Below are 14,701 nucleotides of genomic sequence, written 5' to 3' on the forward strand. Positions count from 1 at the left end.
TCTGATGATGTTTTGTTGTGGATGGTGAACAATGGTTCTGAAACAGGCAAATCCATCTTCACTGCTCTTTGGTGTTTCAACAGTACTGGGGGTGGGGGGAGAGTTTTCTTTTTTTTTTTTTTTTTTTTTTTTTTTTTTTTTTTTTTTTAATTGTGGGCAATGCTTCCTGCATTTATGTGTTTTCAATTCTAAAGTGTTACATGCTAACCTGTGCAGAGTGAAGGGTCACCTAATCTGGGAGGAAGGAGGGAGTATCTCAGACCTTGTAGCCACACTTCTGATACATTGGGTTAGCACCCATTTGGTTAACAGAGCTCCAGGCAAGTAAACTGAGGTGGCTGGGGCTGGAATTCCAAGATTTCCTCTCCTAAGTGTGACACAATGCGATACTGACCGAAAGGGACAGGCAGGACCTGGTATGTGCTCTGTGTTTGAGGTGTTAAGGTCTGGAAGAGGGCAGTGTGTGACCAGAACATACAGAGGAATCCTCAGCAGTATCAACCTTCAATAGCAGTTATACAGGATGGACTTATCTTTTTAATACCAAACAAAACATGCTAGTTATAAACCCAAAGATAAACTACTTTTTTTGAAAAGGATTCCAAAGCCTCATGGTTCTCTTAACCTAAAATTCAACTGCCCTGCTGAATATTTCTCTTCTGGATAAATATCAGAGGTGTAAGGTAATGTTCTATTAGAAGTGTGGCTGGGAAACATATTTGTGTACATGTTCTAAATTTAGCTGTCTGAAAGTTGTGTTCACATAACTCAGCTTTTCCAAACAATAGCAACAATATGGCTTTCGTGTTTTGGTGTGGTTTGCATGATTTTCTCTATTAGTCTCCTGTTAACTGAATGGCTCATACTGATCTTTTTGCATCACTGCTGGCTGATTGTGTTTCATAGATCCGAACAGAGACTTCACTCTTAAAAGATGGTCCTAGGAACCCAGGTACACTGCTTGAACTCTCTGAACAGTCTGTGTGACTTTTAACTGATGTCTTTATGTCACAAGTTTAATACATACATCTGTATTTATGTGTAAACGTTGAAAATAATTAAACTGAAATAGTCTTTTCAGACAACTGAAATGTAAATGCAAGCTAAACACAGAAAACAGAGACATGGCTAAAGTGCCACTGTAATAAGTTACCTTATTAGTGGTAGTTTCCAGCTGCCCTGAGGGTTCCATGTAGATTTTCAATCTATATCTTAATCTTCCTTCTTTACAGAGAGAAAGAGTAGCCTGTCTCACGTCTATATTTGGTGCAGAGTGCATACTCCACTGTGCTAGCACACCACATCAGGAAGGAATTTCAAATGCTCCCAAGGAATTTAGTAACAAAAGTCCTGTTGGCTTTCCTTACATGCATGGGCAAGGGAACATAGTAATCCTGTGTAATAAACCCTTCTCTTGCTGCTGCTGCTGCTGCTGCTGGAGCCTGAACAAGGGACTAATGAACCCTCTAATGCCTCTTCACCCTCCTGACGGAGCTGAATACCCTGGGCCACCGTCCCTGTTGACAACCTTTCAACTGGGCTGACTTGTGCATGTGCCACCTGTGAGCTGCTAGAACAGCTTCACTTTTGTATTCACCAGGGTGCATCTCCATAGGCTGTGCAGCATTTGTTTTGGACAACACCCAGTGAGAAAGAAATGTTGAGCTTCTCCAAGGGTGCTGATGGGGTAAGTCTGATTCTGTGGAAACTGAAGACCCTCCTTGCCATTTCTGCAGTAAACCTCAGAGGATGTGCTGATGTCTTCACCTGGAAAGTGAGAGAGAATAAGGCATGATCTCTTTGCAATCCACACTTGTGAATTGTTTTCTATTCTGTTTGATTTCTTTTTACCCCATTCAAAGGTTAAAATTTTTACTGTCTATATTTTGCCGTTATATTTACACACGAAGAGTCATCAAGTCATTTCCTTATGTCTTCTCTAGCTGTCACTTTAAGGAAAGATGTAAATCCCACTTGTATTTTTTATTGTCTGTGGCAGCTAAAAAATATGGTAGCAAGTAACTAATGTGTTTCAAATGGGAGAAATCTGTTCAGATAACTTGACTTTGAGAAACAGCTGTTAATCACTCAGAGTTGTCAATGGCTTCAGAATTATTGTAGGGGCTCATGTTCCCGTCTCTTTCTCTTCCTTTCCTTAAAGTGCTTTTTATCCTCTTCCTCCAGTTTATTGTTGTATGAAACCAACTCAAGGGTACTTGCAAGTAAAGAATCTGAAGAATCTTTCTTTCTCTTGCATGGGATTAGGTTTAACAAGGAAAGGAACTTCTTTCTGAAAGTGCTAATGTGTTAATCAATTCTCAGAACGAGAAATCTGTTTTGCTGCAAGGATTCTTAAGGGGAGAATCTAACAGCTCAGTTTTTTATGCTGCCCATCTTGAATCCTGTGCTATGATACCAAGATATGAAGAAAGAAGATTAGATGAGCCCATTACTGCCAAGCTTAGTTGTTTATTATTATCATTATTTCTCTATATCTGAAAACAGGGCAGTTACACCCTTTTCTAGAATTCAAGCCTAATGAATAAAAATGTAAGCATTCCATATGTGCTGGATACCTCTTTATCTTGTACCTAAGACTAGTAAAGAACTGGAAGACTTTTTTAAAATTTTTTAAATATCAGCTGCTAGAAAGAATGGTGTTTGTTTATGTAACACTTAGAATCTGGAGTTCTAAATTTAAAGGTTATATGAGCTTTCTTAAAATTAATGTGAAGGCTGAAGTGACATTTAACCCTAGTTAAATTTGCTGGATCTTTTCTGTCATTCAGTAAATAATAGCTATTTAGATGCTATTTATTATTTACAAGATCTAGGCACAAATGGCATGTATACTTTGTGGAAATCCTCTAAGATCCATAAAGAGGGATACAGGGAAGAGAGAGCTTTAGGATGAAAGAGTGGAACATGATAAATTGATGACCAGCAGACTGAAATGTTTTGGCTGTCATTGCTCCCCATGTCTGTTTACTGTATGGGTTTTTTTAAATGTTGTTGTCCTTGGAAGCAAACAAATAGTGATTTTTTGCTCTTACCATTGCACTGAATTAGCAGTGTTAAGTTGTTTGCTGGTTTCTTGCTCTCTGATACACTGCTGGTTTTAGAGTTAGCAGTGTTGCTTTATTTTCTTTCACAAGGATGTTCAGTGAGATGGAGATAACTTTCCTTTTGGTATTTTCTTTCCTTTGTGTTATGGTGCATTTTGGGTAGCTTTTTCTCTTCATGCTGATTTCTTAGTGTGGTATGAAGTGTCTTCAGGACAGGTGATGTAGGAGAAAGAGTAGAAAGGCTTTTGTTAGGGTGATGCACAGGAAGAATGGGAGTATAAAAGAGTAAAATTCTTTATTATACTTTGATGTTTTAAAATAAAATTAATCTGGGAATATTGTTTCTGGAACTGAAACAATACTCCAGGCAACATGGACAATAGTGTGTTCTTGAAACTTTTTTCTGGAGAGGTGGTTGTATTTTACCCCTTTGGCACTTTTTCACAGCTGTCTCCTAGCCCTTTATTGGGACTTCTATGCTTTCTCTTTCCATGGTGGCAAGGACAGGACAACCTCCTTTTGGTACCAGCATGGTCCTGGGCTACTTTAGAGCCACCTTTTCCTAAGTTCCTGGGCTCCCAACTGACAGGGAAATGCCTTCTGCCTGTCCTGCAGCCCTTACCTACCTGCAGCTAATGTCCTTTACCCTGGCTGACCCTTTCTGTCCCTCTTGCCCTGCTCACAGTGCCCGTCCTGCCTCCAGAAGGAGTGACTGACCCCTCACTGCTGGGGGGGAGCCAGCCCCATGTGGGTGCCCACTGCTCCTGGTGTCTGGGCAGACTCCCCCAACCTCAGGGCCCTGCTGGGGCTGTGCAGTAGCTTGTGCTCTGGGTGCAGGAAGTTGGTTTATGCCCAGCTGCTGTTTGTCCTGTCCCTCTGGCCCTCAGTAAATGAGGAATGTCTGCAAGGGCCACGCTTGCCTTCTGTTTTCTGTCAACCTTGTCTCCAGGGCAGCTCTCTGTAATAAAACTTCTTTCCATCTCAGTGTTAAGCAAGAGATGATATTCCAAGCTACTGTTCCCCACAGGCCATCCCTGTACTGTCTGATCTCTGGGAGGAGGCACCTTTGTCTCCCACCTTTGTCCCCTGACTGTTGCCAGGATGGTTTTTATCATTCTTGGTTTGAGGTTTTAGGAATACTGGGTTAGAATTTCAACCAGTTTCTCACCCTAGAAACTTATTCAACCAGCACAGGGTAAAAAGGAACTTCTTCCAGGAGAAAAACCTACCTCTTGCTCAATGCTTACCCTTGATGTGACCTCTATGGCTGCTGGGCTTTGATAACCTGGAAATGGTCCCTACTCAAAAGGTAAGACCATAGGAACCAGTAACAAACAAAAAGCACAGACTGGGAGAGGGCTGATGTCTGTGTCCCTGTTTTTGGTGGGGCAGTGGAAGCAGTGTTCATTGGAAGCACCTTTTTGCAGGCCTTGTAAGGCTCAGAAGTCTGAGGGATGCCTCCTTCCCTGCTTTGCTGTGTACCTGTTCTCCAGGGTGTGAGACCAGGAAGAAAGAGCAGACCCACTACATTTACAAACCAGTCAAAGTGAAGGACCTTGTGTCTTTGAGGCGCCAGGGAGTGAACTTTGGCTCTACATTTTCATAGTGCATCAGTAGCTCCAAAGCTCTCAACAGAAAGAAACTTGTCTCCAAGAAAGTCAGACCTTTTTTCTATGTATCACTATCAAAGCTGTGATTAGCACACTTTGCTTGCTACACATGACAATAGCCTGTGGATTGGACACCCTACATGTTGAAAATGAAGTGAATTTTATTGTATTTACCTCTCAAATCCTTTTTACGTACAGTTGTTTCAGATAATACGTGACATTATTTACACTAGAGAGACTTGATTTTTTTTCTGCTTTCCTGAGATTGTTTCCTTTCTTCCTTTGTTCAGTTTTGTTGTTTCCTGTGGACAGCTGGTGAATGTTCCTTTCTTCTTGTCATTCTTGTTCTCTTCTTTCACACAGCACTAGCAAAGGGAAAATATTTCTCTCTCCTGACACAAAGAGCCCACCTTTTTCTGCCTACTACCGGGATTTTTGTTTGTTTCAGACAAAGGAACAGACAGATAAGTAAACAAGACAGGGAAAGGCATGCTTGTTAAATTTTGTTCCCTTGGACGCAGCTGAAACTGCTCATCTTGCAATGCCAAAATCCTCATTTTTTTTCCTCCCAGGGTTATGTTCTAAGACATGTTTTGATTCCTTGATAACTTTTCTCTGTCACTACTCTGATGTTTCTGTCTCTACCTTCTTTGCTTAGCAGAAGATGAATAAATACAACATCCATGCATTTGTTATAAGATCTTCAGAATCACTTGTCTCAGTTGTTGAAAATTTGCTTATAGTCAACTTCTGGAGTGTGGCATTTTCCCCTTATTTCCAGCTGTCAGCACTATGAAAAATGATACTTCATTTAACTTGAGTGAATAACAGCTCTTATGTCTGGCTACCCCAGGGAGATGATGGATTGGCCCAACTTGTGCCATGAAAACATACACTTAGAATGCTCTTCTGAGAGAACAAAAACTCAAGGACACAATACCAAAATTGGTTTGAAACTGCTTTTGTAAGAGTAAAAAGAGGTTTGGCTGGTTTTTCTTAATCAGTTTTTCCAGCAGCCAGATGCTGTTGTCCTCAATGTGCAGTCCTGAGTGCAGGGTAAAAAGTCCAAAGTTGCTTGTCTGCTGGAATGTTTTTTTGAAAGCTGGAATAATTAGCAGGTTTTGTAGAATAGACCTATCTTCCATTCAGACCAAAATAGAGCTCTCTTATGTTTCAATTTTGAAGTTTTCTTTAGGACTTCTGTCTCCCAGGTTTTGTGTTGGGATTGAATATCGAATTTTTATTCTGCCATACCTATTACAGGAATAAATAAGAGTCCCAAGGAGATCTGTCGTACTTCAGTGGCAGGGTCCCTGGGCCTCTTACAGGTGTTAGAAAGAGTTTCAGAAAATTGTGTGATATTTGTTCCTTGGCTGGCAGTTTGAGGGTTCAAGGGATGAATTTTGCTTTGCCAAACCTGTTTTGTTCAGCACAAACCACAATGAAGGACTTCTTCGTGTCCAGTTTGAAACTCATGGTTTGAAGGTGATGCTCAGATAAAGATTATAATATGATAATAATTGGAGGGGAGGAGAAGTTAACAAAGAAAAAGAAAAATCACACCTTGGCCCATAAATCGAAATTCCCTGCAAGTAGCTTAACTTTCTTTTAATCCAAAGTATTTTAGAATTTGCCTCCAGATCTTGATTCCTTTGCAGGTGTGCATGTTCTTGTATGTAATTAGAGATCTAGTTTATATGAAAATGTATTTAAATGTTACATATTTTAAAACAAACTAAACAAATTTAGGGGATGCTTAGGGTAGACTTATGCATGTAGTTTCTTGGGTGGAATTGTTTTTCCAGATTGACCTGCAAGCCTAAACACCAGTGTCAATTTCTCAGCTGTTCTGTGGAAGGAAACCCAGCAGCTGCTGTCCCATAGTGTGGGCTACTTGTGGCATGCTCTGGACTAATGGCAATAAAATTAATATGTCAAACCAATATTGTGATCTAAATGTGTCTAATAATTCCCCACACTGAATAAAAAACTTAAGGAGTGTTTAAGCAGCTATTAGAGAGATCTTTCTTATGCTCATTTAGAACAAAATTAAGACTCTAGAAAAAAATTAAGGTTAAATTGAAAAGCAGATAAATTATCTTAATCTTAAGAATAAAATATTCCTTAAGAATTCAAGGTATTTGGTTTTCTTATATGGTTGTTATGGTCACTAGACCTTTAAGTATTTTTGGATTTAAAAAAATCCCATTTTGATTTAGCATTTGATTTATATACACATGCTCATCCTGTTTAAAGACTTTGATTCAACAGAAGAATCATGTTAAAGGTATATATTCAGTAACTAGTAAGTGAGAAAATATTTTACTGGTATAATGTGAAAATGTAGATTTGATGATTGCATATTTTTGAAACCTTGTATCACTGCATATGTCAGTATAGAATCGATGGTAATTTTTTTAGTAGCTGTTTAAATTTGAGAAGTTTTTTTGATTTGGTTAGCTGGTGTCAGGCGATGTCCATGGAAGAAGCCCTTCACACTCCAGATGGTGACAAAAAAGAACAGGCAGCTTAATGCTACCAAACTAGGGGTGTGTCAAATCTCTCTCAAGAATGATAAACTCTGTGGAGTTGTCTATTTTTAACCTCCTGTTCTTTCCTTTTGGCAGACTAATCAGTGTTAGCTGAGCCGTTTCACTGAATGAATCCAAGTGACTCTGGTGCTTTCTGAAATGAGCAGTGGACCCTGAGAGAGCGTCTCGAGTCTGCTTTGATGTGTGCAGTGCCATCGTGAACCACGATGTCAGATGAAGCCAGCTCGGAGCAGAAGCCTTCTACAACAACAGTCAGTTCAGTCGCTGTGCAGGCTGGGGATGCCAGTATTGTTATAGCTGTGCTCAAGGTAAGACAGACACTGCTGGCTGGTCCGCGCTTCTCTTTCTGCTTCTCCCTGGTTAATACTCCCTTTAAATATTCTGGGCAAATGAGTGGTTAGCATAAAATGATATGGCAAGGCCATTTGATTAGTCAATATCTAATAGAATTTTCTTGGAAGTTAACACTCGTTTCTGTTCACAATTACTCTTGGTGGCTTTTGGATTGTTGGCACTTTTTTTTATCAAATAGGATAAATAATTTGGTCAAAATATGTAGGGTCTTAGAGGGAAGGAATTCCTCTTACTCTGTTTAAAAAGAGTTACATGAAGAGTGGCATAAAAATGTTTTTAAAGCATGATGATTGTAGCCAAGCCTCCTTGAGTTATTTTAACCTGTACTGAGCAATAACTTCACACAATAAGTTGCTCTACAAACTCCACAGATGAGATATTTTTTGGGGAAAAAAAAAAGTCTAAACTTAATAATGAGTCGTTCTTTTTGAAAGATGTGAATCCACAGTCCCATGCGTTTCAGTAAAGCCCTTGTGTGCAGACAGTTGTGCTTATAAGCACCAAAAGGCATGTTTTGTGAGATGGAATCCACACCTTCATTTGGCACAAAATTCGGCATTGAGAGTAAATCTGGATGCTAGTAATGAATCCCAGCTGAAATTTATTGGCAGTTTGATGTTTCATTCTCTAGGCAACCTGGAAAACGTGCTAGCCTCAGCCATTAGAGTTTGTTTGTAATGCAGAATTCGGTGATAATGAGTTGAGTTGTCACCTAATTCAGGTGATTATTCAGGATGGCTTACCTCAGTTGTAGGAAGGGTTTTTTTGAAGTCAGTTTTCACCCTTCCTGTGAGGTGGTCTGCTTTTGCGGGGGAGTAATTTCATTGCAAGGAGACTCAAGTGGAGGGTGAAGTCATTTATTTTTCCTCTCTGTGCTGTGGAACCATGCTAGCTTCCAGCGACATCGCAGCTTTGGCCCTTATCAGCATACTTTGGTTCCTGTTCCAAAGGCTGTTAATGTCCCTGCTGCTACTTCTGCAATGTCTTGTTCCATATATTCACTATACGCTCGATCTGTGTGGTAGAAATAAGATCTGAGGCTATGGTTTTTGCATCTGCTCTAAAATATTTGTTACTTCTGCCTGCCCCACTCACCCACCAATTTCACTTGACTGTGTCATCTTCAGCTGAAAGGGGAGAGAAAAATTTTGGCTTGTGATAATTTTACTCTTCATGGGCAAAACCAATGTTGGAGCCCCTTCTGGGTAGCACTAGTCTGGGATTTTGTTATCTGTTTGAAATGAAGTTTATACTGTATTCTCTGTGACTTCATTTTCTGCATGGTCCCTGTGCTCCTATGACCATGTATGTGTGAGCTGAGAATGTGAGTAAATAGATCAAGGAAACCTTTTCTGAAGGCTGTCATTGTTTGCTTATTACAGTGTGGAAAATGGGTGAAGCTTCAGCTAGCTGAATCAACACCAAATATATTAGAAATCGGCAGCAATCAAGATGAGACTAAAAAGCTACTTCAAGACCATGAATTCCTCCTATCCAAGCTGAAGGTAAGATATGATAAGGGCACAAAAAATTCCTCAAGTCGTTCCAGTTCAGGTACAAGAGCTGATGTAGCTGCCTGTGCCTCCTGTTGCAGTATGGTGGTTAGGTTAAACACCACATAGAAACAAATATGTTCAGCCTTTGTCAGTGTAGCAGATCTCCGATGGTCCTTGTGGGTTCCTTCCAATTCAGGATATTCTGTAATTCTCTGGAAATTAGGCCTCTTCACAGGAAAAAGACGCTGCACAGCAGCAGTAAAGGCACAGTTTTTTCTGCTTTATACATCAGTGTCAAGTGAAAAAATCTTATAGTCCTCAGTAACTGCTAAATATAATGGAATGTCAATTCATTTTTATAATTCTCCAATGTTGTGAAAAGTTTATTTTATAACAGCTGTGAACACAAGCAAGCCCCTTGTAAGCCTGAAGTAGATATTCCACAAACCTTTTAATTGAATCTTAATTGATGTGGATTGGGAATGATACTGTAAGGTTAAAACAGCTTGTCTTCATCCAGGAATATTTTAATTAAGTAACAGTCCTAAAATCAGATTTTAGGACTGGTGGCATTTGGATGCTGAGTGACAGGCTTGCATGAAAGAACTGAATAATTTTATATGTGGGTGTTTCACACTGGGAGAAGCCTGAAGTCACCTAAAAAGAAGTTTTGTTTTAATGTTTTGATAGGGCAGGTTGACATTATATATGTAGATAAAGAATTTCCTCTAACATCTTTAAAGCTATGAACAGTAACTTACCTATTTGATTTTTGGGGGGATTACATAAACTTGATATCTGAAAGAACAAACGTTATTTGGATAGGATCAAGCATTGGAAGCACATACCAAAGATTATGTGCTTCCGCAATCATTAAAAATGTCCAGTGAGAGTGAGGTAATTCAATACAGTATATAGAGCATGTAACTAATACACTGCATTGTGTGGATTTTGAAGAGTATGAAGAATAGAATTATGGAAAAACCCACCAAATACCAAAAACCAACCTAAATACCCAAATACTAGAGACAGGTAGTTGTACTTTCCTTTTTTATGTAAGAGTCCCATCTTTACTGTCACTAGTGCAACATTCTGGTGTTCTTGGAACAAGTTGCTGTGTCCTAGTTGAGCAATTCAGAATTAGCTGAGTTGTTACACATTGATGACAGGAAAAAGCTTATTGTTTTTCTCCAAATTTTCAAAAATAAATATTAATGAGTGGAAAAAGAAAACAGAGTAATTCCCATCTTTGAAAGAAACTCCGATTTTTGTAAGAATAAGTTTCAAATAGCATCTTAATATTGAGTCAGATCAGACAATTTATTATGCATAAACTGCTAAAGAATACTTGTCATCCAAATAGATTAGGAGCAAATAGTCATTATTTCATGTACATGCCTGTGGTCCTTGCAAAATTTGGCACTGAATAATGAATATTCCATAAAAGAACTAAGTTCAAAATGACTACTTCTTCCACAGTAATATGAGCTGAGCTAATAAGGGACTGCAATGTTATAATTCTTCCTGGCTGTGCATTTTTCAGCCATGACCATTTGTGACTTATAGTAAGCTGTTAACACTTGTCAGTAATTACACAGTCTTAAGTCACTAAACCCACTCGTAAAAAGTTTTTCCAAGATTGATTCTCAGGTTTTGAAATACTGTTTATATCCTTTTCCACTTAGCCTTTGATAATGAATTATGCCTTAGCTGTGTGAAGATAGGTAAGATGCAGTTTGAATTTTTTCTCCATTTCTTTTTTATTGTTGTAAAAAAAAAAAAAAAAATCTGGCAGATACCTATACTTGATATGCATATGTTTAACTTTGCTGATTAGACTAACCCAATTCAAAATTTAAACTTTCGCATGTCAGGCAAGAATTATTGAATGAGCAATGATTCAATTATGAAGCAAGTCCTGCTTCGGGCAAGATGATTCATATTAAATACGTCTTTGGAACCAGTAGGGATGAACCTATCATCTCTTGGAAGATAATTTATGGAATAGTTGTCCATTCTGGCATTATCTCATGTTCTTCTGTAAACTTCTTCTAGGTTTTGGTCACTCCTTTGCTTTTTAACTTCATTATTCTATCCCAGTGTATTTATTGCAAGTTGTAATCAAAATATTCAGTCCGAAATCTTTTGTCTGCTTAATATGTAGAAGATTCACAGGTAAGGACAACATCTGGCACAGTGATCAGTTTACAGAGGTTCTGATGCTAGAGGAAAAGGAATGTAACCCAGCTCAGTATTTCAGGGAATTGCTTTTGACTTAGCAATGCCAACAGGGTTAAAAGAGCCCAAACAGTTTGACACTTAGTAAGGCAGATGGTACTTTAAACAGTAATTGGAATAGACTTGTTGAAAGAGTAAACAGTAATTTCTAGAACATTTTTAAAGTTGTTTGAATGTTCAGAATTATAGTGAAAAAAGCTGATATTTGTTCTTCAGGGCCCTAGGGAAAAACATATCCAAAATACGTTGCTTTGATGAAATATACTCTGGCATATTTATTATTGATTTACCTTTGTTCCATTAAATTTAGGAATTGAGAACATCCTACTACTTAAACAAAAAGCAGAATACAACTTTTGAAATGGGCCTCACTTCAAATGTTTATGGGTTAGGAAACAGATGTGTTATTATTAATAGAGTTGAGAGAATAAATGTTGAACAGGAAAGATTAAAATTGAGACTAAACAGAGAACATGTATACATCCAGCTAAAATTCCCCTCAGTAGCATCATCGAGTATGTTCTGATTCTAATCTAATATATTCTGTTTCTGTTTTGCTAAATCAAACTATATCAGCAGTTTTGTTGAAACCATCAACTTATGTCATGTCATGCAGGTCTCTTTCCCAGTATCTGCCTCGTCCTTCTTTAGGTAACTTTCAGCAGGTTTATATGTTCTGGAAACATGTATATGTACATTTGGATGTCTCATTCTTCACAGTTTAAAAAGAGAAATTACAAGAAGCAAACCTATAAAACCTGAGACAAAACTTCCAGGAGGTAAAATTGTATAGATTGCATTTTGCATAGACATTTCTCTGCCATTCTGCTGTTGTTTCCAACAGAAGTCTACCTGAAGGTAATGTGATTTCTTAGTACTTGAGTCCCTCAATATCAAAACTCACTGGATCATCTGGAAAAAAAAGAAAAAAAAGGAAAAAAAAAAAGAAGTGTGTGTGTGTGCCCATAACAATGTTAAAATTCCCATTATGGCATTCTTGGTTTGATTCCAAAGTTCTGGTTTTTATCATGAGAGAGATGCAGCAGAACAGCCACAAAACTGAAGTGAATCTAGCCCATAAAAAGTTTAAAGCCACCACTGTTATTAATTTGGCTCCTGAACCTGAGAATTGCTCCTAATTATTTTACTTACTTTAATTCACAGAACATAAATTGCAAAATATTAATTTATATGCTAATAGGCAAGAGAAAAAAAATTAGAAAAATACATTCTTCAAAAAGCACTAATTTAAAACACTAATTTTTTTGCATTTGATATCTTGTAAATAAGCCTTTCAGTTAGCTCAAGCAGAAATTTTTAAAAAATGCTTATTTTTCAGTAGTTTTGTTAAGGAACAAATTATTTGTTTATATTTTCTGAATTATTGGCAATTAATTGTTAAGGTGCCCAACAGTACAATTAGCAGCAAAGTTCAGCTGCATTTTTATCAAATCAGAGCTGATTCTTGATTTGAACAAAAACAAAAAAAAGAAAAAAGTAAAATATAATAAATACCCTTTTTCAGTGTTAGTTCAGCTCACTCATCAATTTCAATATTTGTATGAACAAAATTCCCACCAAAATAGTATTTGTCTTGAATCAGCTTTATGACTATTTTCCAGGTTTCTAGTTAACAAGTGTGTTGGATCATCTCAGCACTGCCTTTTAGCACTGACTAAAGGTTAATTTTAGCAGCGTCTCAGTGCTAAGAGAACGGGAGGGTAGTGTACACCTCTGAAAATTCCAAGTTATGCAGTCAGTGTACAACAACTCTGGAAAGACAAAAGATAATTTCCCCCTCTCAGTCCTTGCTCTTTTAACAGAAGGAAAACTACCCAAATAATGGACTGTGAAGAAAATAATACAAAAAGCTATTCTATCCAACAAAACTTACATAAAAGACTTTTCTGCCTTTGCTCCAACATCAGAGGCCAGTGTACCCTGAGAAGGAGTGCAGTGAGAGGTGTGGCTGCCCAGCAGCTGCCTCACCAGTGAGCATTCCTGCTGCAGGGCTGGGATGGCACCCACCCAGTATCCCTTCTGTCCATCTGAACCAGAACACTCCTCCCTTTAAGTGCTCTTCTTTTGGTATGGTAGCATCAGACGTATCATAAATATTAAATAGAAACTGAAATTGGTTTGTTGTTTTTAGGGCAGTGCTTTTCTGATGTGGCTTTACAGACAGCAACAGAAGTTGCATCTCTGCACGATCCTTTTTGCCTACATGCTAGGCATTCCTTGTATTGTCAAGCTTCATTCCAGCTTCTCAGAGTCCAAACAGAACTCTACTCGTCTATTTTTTTGTGTGTGTGTGTTCACAGGGAATGAAACATGAGATTCCAAAAGTGTTGGAAATAATTTTTAGGTCTTTACTGGAAAGGTCTGTTAAGTTCATTCAATTGATAAAAGCCTCATTAAAATTCAGGTTTCTGTGTAATATTTTGTTTTCCGTAAGTCATCATTTTTTTGGATGGAAATATGCATTTTTTTCCTCTTATTAAGTTTGCTTCTAGATCAAGAGACACAAGTTGGAAAAAAGAAAATACCAATAGGATATTAGGAAAAAGTTTGACCATGAAAAGGATTTCATTCTAGAACAGGTTGTGCAGAAAAGTTCTGGAACTCCCATTGTTAGGGATATTTACGACTTCATGGGCTAAGTCCTTGAGTAACAAGAGTAAGGAGTTAGACAGATGACCTGAAAGAGTCCTGTCCAAATTATTCCTTGATTCTGTGTGGATGAAAGGTTTTTATTTCAAAGATAAAAAGCAGAAAACTAGTAATATCAGTCTACTTCATTAAAAAATAAACTATTGCCATATGTAGTATATAGAAACTAACAGAGTTGAGGATTTTTTCTTTAAATTCACAGTAACTAGTGGCTTTGACAGTTGTGGGAAGCATATTTTTAAACTCGTGGCAATAAAATCTTAATATCACCTTGACCACCTTAGGTATTTGCACTGTTTATCAAAAAAAGAGTAGTTTCCTGTAAAATATTTCTCTCTTTTATTTTTTATTAGTCTGTCTTCTTAAAATGTAACTGTTTCTGTTGCTGAGGAAACAGACAACATGACAACTCTTGTGATACTATATTGGGGTTTTTATAGCATTACAGGAGCTATTATTTGAAGGCAATAAAATACACACCTGTTTAAAATGATTGAACCATATTCAATCCGTGCTAAAGAAAAAATTAAGTCTGTATTTGAAAACTTCCATTAATCAGTTCTAAATACTAAAAGACTGCTACACATTAACAGTTTCATTATTCTTTTTTCTTTTAATTTTTATGTACACTAGTTTTACATTTTATTAAATGCAGCAGTTTGGTTTGCTTTAACCTTCAAATTTTCTTTGGTTGGATTTGAATTCATCTCATAGTA

The 14,701-nt window shown here is 37.7% G+C and overlaps 1 protein-coding gene across 3 annotated transcripts in view; it reads left to right on the top strand.

Moving 5' to 3' along the window:
• Positions 1–1,186: 1,186 nt before the first annotated feature.
• Positions 1,187–14,701, top strand: part of CCDC141 (coiled-coil domain containing 141) — a 70,743-nt gene continuing 57,228 nt past the window's right edge. For 2 of the 3 annotated variants that reach the window (XM_066322730.1, XM_066322731.1), the window contains exons 1-3: positions 1,187–1,687; positions 7,303–7,535; positions 8,964–9,086. In XM_066322730.1, coding sequence (XP_066178827.1) covers positions 7,434–7,535; positions 8,964–9,086 — 225 coding nt within the window. In that variant the 5' untranslated portion in view covers positions 1,187–1,687; positions 7,303–7,433. The remainder of the gene's footprint in view (positions 1,688–7,302; positions 7,536–8,963; positions 9,087–14,701) is intronic. The other variant, XM_066322732.1, reaches the window with a different exon arrangement.

Source organism: Sylvia atricapilla, chromosome 7, assembly GCF_009819655.1.
Source record: "Sylvia atricapilla isolate bSylAtr1 chromosome 7, bSylAtr1.pri, whole genome shotgun sequence".
Classification (NCBI taxonomy): domain Eukaryota; kingdom Metazoa; phylum Chordata; class Aves; order Passeriformes; family Sylviidae; genus Sylvia; species Sylvia atricapilla.